The sequence below is a fragment of the Camelina sativa genome, chromosome 18, assembly GCF_000633955.1.
Source record: "Camelina sativa cultivar DH55 chromosome 18, Cs, whole genome shotgun sequence".
Lineage (NCBI taxonomy): Eukaryota > Viridiplantae > Streptophyta > Magnoliopsida > Brassicales > Brassicaceae > Camelina > Camelina sativa.
The window spans coordinates 12,312,614-12,318,894 of record NC_025702.1 but is presented as its reverse complement, the minus strand read 5'-3'; the positions used below and the strand labels follow the sequence as shown (position 1 = coordinate 12,318,894).

The window sequence follows — 6,281 nt, the reverse complement described above, 5'->3', positions numbered from 1 at the left end:
GAAAAAGAGAAACAGAGAGATGATTAGTTAAAATGAAAAAGAGAGATGAAAATGAGAAAAAGAGAGATGATTAAACACTTACATGTTTTCGAGCACGGGCTTTAAAAGAGGTTTGGCCTGATCGGTGCTTATATATGCCGGTGCCATCAGGATCATGATAACGAGCATTCCGACTGTTGGTACTCTTGAGTTCTGATTTGGGATCAAGCCAATATTTAACAAGACCACTCCAAACTCCAGGATCAATCCACCGTGGCTTTGCCTCATCACCTTTGAGTTTCCACTTTAACTTCCACCTCGACACTTGATCACATATCCTATCCTTAAGCTTGTCTACAAACTCCTTCCTAACTCTATCATTGATGGACCGGTTCCAATTGTATAGTTGCTTCCAAAAAAAAAAATTAGTATATGTTTAAAAATGACAAACAAAACATATTGTGTGATTGCAAGACATATTACACTCACCGCAAAAGATTCATACCAACGGTCTACCACTTTAGTCGGTGTTTGTGTCCAATTGGCATGAGGCTCTTTGAAATCTCTTTCAAAGATGCTTCGTACAGTAGANGGTCAACCCTTCAAACAAATTACAACATGAAAGGAGTGAATGATCGGATTCAAGATGCAACTATGATTACACAAGGTTCATGAAACTTTCTTACCAGAAAGTTCCTGGAGGTCGACGCGGGTCTAGCTTCGGTAAACCTCCACGCCCTGGACTATCGAGTAACTCTTCGAGGGTAAGATTGTTGAGACGTGTAGAAGCTCCTGTAGAAGATGAACGAGCGGGTGGAGACTCCTCTTGATTCCCATGATTCCCATTAGAGGGTGAAAGAGAAGGAGTATGATAAGACGGTGTCTGAGGTAGTGGGTGCGAGGTTGAACGACGAGAATTAGAACCGGTTGGAGTCCGTGTACGGTTAGAACCGGTGGGAGCAGGTACACCTTGATCAGACAGGTACACGAGAATTAGAACCGGTTGGAGTCCGTGTACGCTTGGACGGAGATGGTTAAGGTTTGACGGAGACGGCTACGATTTACCGGAGAAGACGAAGAAGAGTGGCTCCGGTTTGTCAGAGAAGACGAAGAAGAAAGAGAGATTAGGGGCTGAGAGGATGAAGAAGAGAAATTAGGGTTTCAGTGAATGAGTTTGAGCTTCGCTCAAACCATAGCTCGATGGTATATATAAATATTTTGTGCCCTCGTAACTCCCTCGCAGATATTGCGACGAAATAACTAGGAACCGACAAACTGACCAATCAAAATACACCAACTTTGCGAGGGATTAGCGTGGCCCCATCGCACATCCCTCGCAAAGAAGATGCAACAACCGACAAACTTACCAATCAAAATACACCAATTTTGCGAGGGATTAGCGTGGCTCCATCGCACATCCCTCGCAAAAAAGATTAATCAGCCGACAAACTGACCAATTAAATACACCAGCTTTGCGAGGGATTAGTGATGGATTTGCAAGGTCCAATAAGAAATTCGTCACAAATCCCTCGCACCTTTATAATCAAATTCATTTTATATACCAAGATCATCCTCATTAAAATGTACTCAATCAAAAGCTAAAGAAAGTTTTCCTATGCTTTCAAAATTATTAATCCAATATTATTAGTTTGCTAATCCAATATTATTATATACAAATAGTTTGCTATGTGTAGATAAAATTAAAGTAGGTTCACATCTGCATGTAAAAGATCAAATATTGGTTACTAAAGTAGGTTCAAATTAAAGTAGATAACATTAGTTTACTAAGTTCAGATTTTCCTATGCTTTGGATGCAATGTTGTTTAGTAATGCTCTTCTTTAATTTGCATGTAAAAGATCAATTTGCGAGGGAACCGTGAGGCTTTAGCGAGGAATAAGCTCAGTGTATCGCACATCCCTTGCAAATTGCGAGGGATCTGCTGAGGGTTTTGCGGGTCTTCTCGAACATCACCGCATATCCCTCTCAAGTGTATATATTCTTTTGCATCAACTTTATTTTCTTAATGATACAATCTCTATTAATTTCATGTTTTTCCTATGTTTTGGAAAGTTCATTGTTCATATAGTTGGTGATTAGTGGACTATGGACTCTACATTGCAATTGTTGATCAAAACACTTTAACACTTGGTCATATCTATGTTCATAATGAAAGTAAATCACATCTTGATTTATATATATCTTATATGTTTTCTTCACACATGTTTATTCATCTCAAATATTTTTTGTCTCTTGATGTTTACTAGGAACTTCACTTCAGAATTAAACCTAAAATTCAAACCCTAAGCTCAAACCCTAAGCTCAAACCCTAAACCCTAAACCCTAAACCCTAACCCCTAAACCTATAATGACCTCACAAATCTGTCGGATTATTTGACTAGCAAATTCGTCGCAAATCTGCGATAGATTTGCGAGGGTCAGCTTTTTCCTCGCAAATGAATCACAACTCCCTCGCAAATTTGCGAGGGATGTTCGAGGGACATTTCCCTCGTAAATTTGCAAGAGATTTGCGAGGTCCTCGTCTTCATAGCAAATGACCCGCAAATTCGTCGCAAATTTGCGAGGGCATTTGTCCGTCGCAGGTTTCTGTCACAAAGCACGTGTTTTCTTGTAGTGGAAGATTAAAAATAGGATATTCTCTAAATCAATTTTGATAAATGGACTCATATAAATTTTTGCGCAAATACATTTTTGTTGTATTTTGTTGCATTTTGTGTCTAAGTGGAAACTTGCAATTTAGAAGTAGTGTCTTTGTGTGTCTTTTAGTTTGATAAATTCAGGTTTAAATAATGGATGACACCACCCATTTGAATACAAAAAAAATGATTACTCAGAACCAGTCGAAACGTCTGTAATGAAAGTTAAAGAAAATTGAGTTAGATTTCTAATAGTGGTGATGTAGTGCCAATCAAAGCTGTGGTTCAAGAGTTATGGGCACTTTAATGGAAATATAACAATCTTATATATGCGTAAAAAAGTTTATCAGGTAACTTCGCTTGAAGACCAGCAGATGCATCGGCCTAAGGGGTAAACACACCGTACCGCTGGAGACCTTCTCGTAAACTTTGTAATGAATCTTGTTGTTGGGAGTTATTCACTCTATAAAACTAGTGCAATTTTTTTTTTTGTTTTGTTATTTTAGTATGTGATTTTCAATCCAGCCATGTTGGACATGCATATATTATTGAATTTAACTTTGACATGTAAATAAACTATCATAATATTACAACGAATTCAATTACTCCAATATACGGCCATTCCAGAACAGATTTTATCGACAATCACACCGAAAGCACTTTGTCCAAATTGAAGTTTTAACAGGTACATGAAGCCTACGCCGTATATTGGGGTTAGGAGCAGGCGCATGAGAAGATATACGCCGTATATCGGGGTTAGGAGCAGGGGCAGGCACAGGTACAGGCGTAGGCGCAGGTACAGGCGCACGAACAGGTACATGCGTAGGCGGCGTATTGAAATATAACCGATTGTTGATCTTTGTCCCACCAACTTCTGGTCCAGCCTTGATGGTAACGCTAACATATTCATCTATTTCCTTTAGTTTCGTCGACATTGAGATTTTATTAAATTCTCCTCCCTTCACCTCTACTTGATTATCTTTCTTAACCTCTACCGAAGTAATTCCTAACGAAAAAAAATAAAAACAATAGTGCATTGTTTTAAAAGACTTAAAATTATGTAAACATAATAACCATCTATAATTGATTCCTTTGGTTTCGTATAAGTATAACCATAGGTTCGTATCGGTGTACCTGAAAACTCCCAGATAGCTTTCATAGCATCACGCTTCATGCTATCATCAAGAACTTTAAACTTGAATACAACTATCTCCTGCAAATTAGCAATTCATGGTATAAGTAACAAATTTAATATATATCTACAGAATCATATAGTAGATAACTTTAATTGATTAAAATAATCTGAATATTCGCAAAATGAACCTGAATTTTGGGAGTTGTAAGATAGTTGTAGACGGTACTTAAACCCGGAATGCGACTTGGCCCGGGTTTTCTCAATGGGTTGATTATGTCAACAGAATTATCTATCTCATATAGTTTGCTCCCCATTTCAATCTTACCAAATATCCCCTTCACCTTTAGTATACCTTTTTCCTTGATGTCTACTAAAGTAACTCCTAATAGCAACAAATATTGTTGGTTCAATTAATATTTCAAGCTTGAGATAGATTACAGTATTCACTGATTTAACCATAGATTTTTATGCGATGTACCTGAATCCATCCAGACAACTCTCATAGCTTCCCGTTTGATGTTTTCGTCAGAAACATCCATCTTGAATTCAACTGTCTCCTCCTGCAAATTTGAGAAGTTCATTGTATATATAAGTAATAAATATATTAAAATTCCTAGCGTAGTTTACATTAAACCATTGGAATTTAATTACTTAAAACTAATAAGAAAATTGTGAAAAAAAACAAACAAACCTGCATTTTTGGAATGTTCAAAAATATTGGAGAGTGGAGAAATATGATTGTAAACTCGCAAGCTTGCACAGTAGTATCCCTATGCTTCCTCGTTTATTTATACAATGTTTTGTTTGTAAGTAGCGAATATAGTAATGATTAGTTAGGTCCAACCAAAATAGTCAATTTTATACATCAAGACCAATACAAACAGTTTTGAGTCTTTTCCTATAATAAGATGGTAGAATAAAAACAAGTTGAATCTAGTTAAGTCTTTCTAAATGAATATTAGTACTATTATCTTTTAATAAATTATTTCTAAATAATAAATGGAAAGTGCATGGCATGGTCTCTATAGTGGCTTCAACTAATAACGTGTTTTCTCTATTTTTCTTCGTTAGCTCTACATAATTAAGAACTATTAAAGTTAAACTCAAGACGTAGTACATATATAAGACGTAGTACTATGTTTTAACATTTCTTCGAAGCTAGAAAATACAATATCCAATTTTTCATAATTTAATTTATTGGTTGAAGTTTAAAGTCCAGGCCCCAACTTCTTCTAGTTAATAAAAAAAAAAAAATCATAATTAAATTCACGAAATATGAAAACATAGAGATGTGTATTGTCAGTTTGTATATATAAAGGAATTTTCATAGAGAAAAATAAATTTAAGGGAATGCCAAGGAGCTTAAACAGCATGAGAATATAATATTCTATAAATTGATTTATGATCAAATGGATTCGTATAAATATTTGCGAAATACTTGTATTGCTCAGATTTCTCATGGATATAGATATATATACACGACTAAAAAGAAAAAAAAATAGAGAAAAATTATAAGACCTAGCTAATTCCTTTTTCAGTAAGTGAATCTTAATTTATACTACATTTTACAAGCTTTTGAGTATTCGTGAAGAACATATTCTTCACACACGGACTCTTTCATTTACAAGCTTTGAATGTTCGGTCCATCAGCAGCAGACAATAATGGTCTTCAGACATGGACTCTTTCATTTACCAACACTAGAACGAAAAGGATAAAAAACATATACAAAAGGCTTAATCAATTGTATTGCATGTGGGCAAAAGAAAATCTATTAAAAAGAAAGACTTGTGATATAATATTAATACGACGACTCAATGATGAGTTCAAGCTAGTGGTTAGATAATTGACGATATACTATAAACGAATTAGATGGAATAAGTGTGGTTATCTTGGAACGAAGTTGCTGGATAACAATAATTTTATCATAGGTTGACTAACTTTTTCAACACTTTCGATATCTTGGAAAATGGCACTTGACCAATCTTACCCTTACAAAACATCCATACTTTCAAAACCTAACACTCCAATCTGATACTTGCAAAAAAAGTTTCCGCATGTAACGATATTTGCAACGAATATCAATTGGTATTCATAAAAAAATAAAAAATAAAAAAATTCACATTTCCATCGTAAATTGCTCAATTAACTAAATCATAATATGTTGTAGATTTAATGAGACATGTGGGAAAGGAAATGTAATTTAACTACGTAGAAACGTTTGGTACTTGGGAATGGGTGGCCAGTATTTGCGCATCTAGTTGCTGCTGGTGATGATAAAGGAAAGTGTTGCTTATGAAAAGAGATGATGCACGAGACTCTATCACTTAAGGTTTGTTTTCGTGGTTGTCAATTGGATGACCAATACTTAAGTAAGGTTAACAAAAAGATACACTAAAACCTCTATAAATTAATAATGTTGGGACTAAGACATTTTATTAATTTATAGTAATATTAATTTATCTATAAATTAATAATTATTAATTTATAGATATATTTTTAATTGTTTATTTT

General features: G+C 35.0%; 1 protein-coding gene across 1 annotated transcript; it reads right to left on the bottom strand.

Moving 5' to 3' along the window:
* LOC104761281 lies at window positions 3,180–4,516 on the bottom strand. The gene is made up of 5 exons (XM_010484338.1): window positions 4,461–4,516; window positions 4,248–4,329; window positions 3,958–4,151; window positions 3,769–3,847; window positions 3,180–3,640 (listed from the first exon to the last, which is right to left on the bottom strand). The coding sequence occupies exons 1-5, from the start codon at window positions 4,464–4,466 to the stop codon at window positions 3,270–3,272; spliced, it is 732 nt and encodes a 243-aa protein (XP_010482640.1). The 5' UTR covers window positions 4,467–4,516; the 3' UTR covers window positions 3,180–3,269.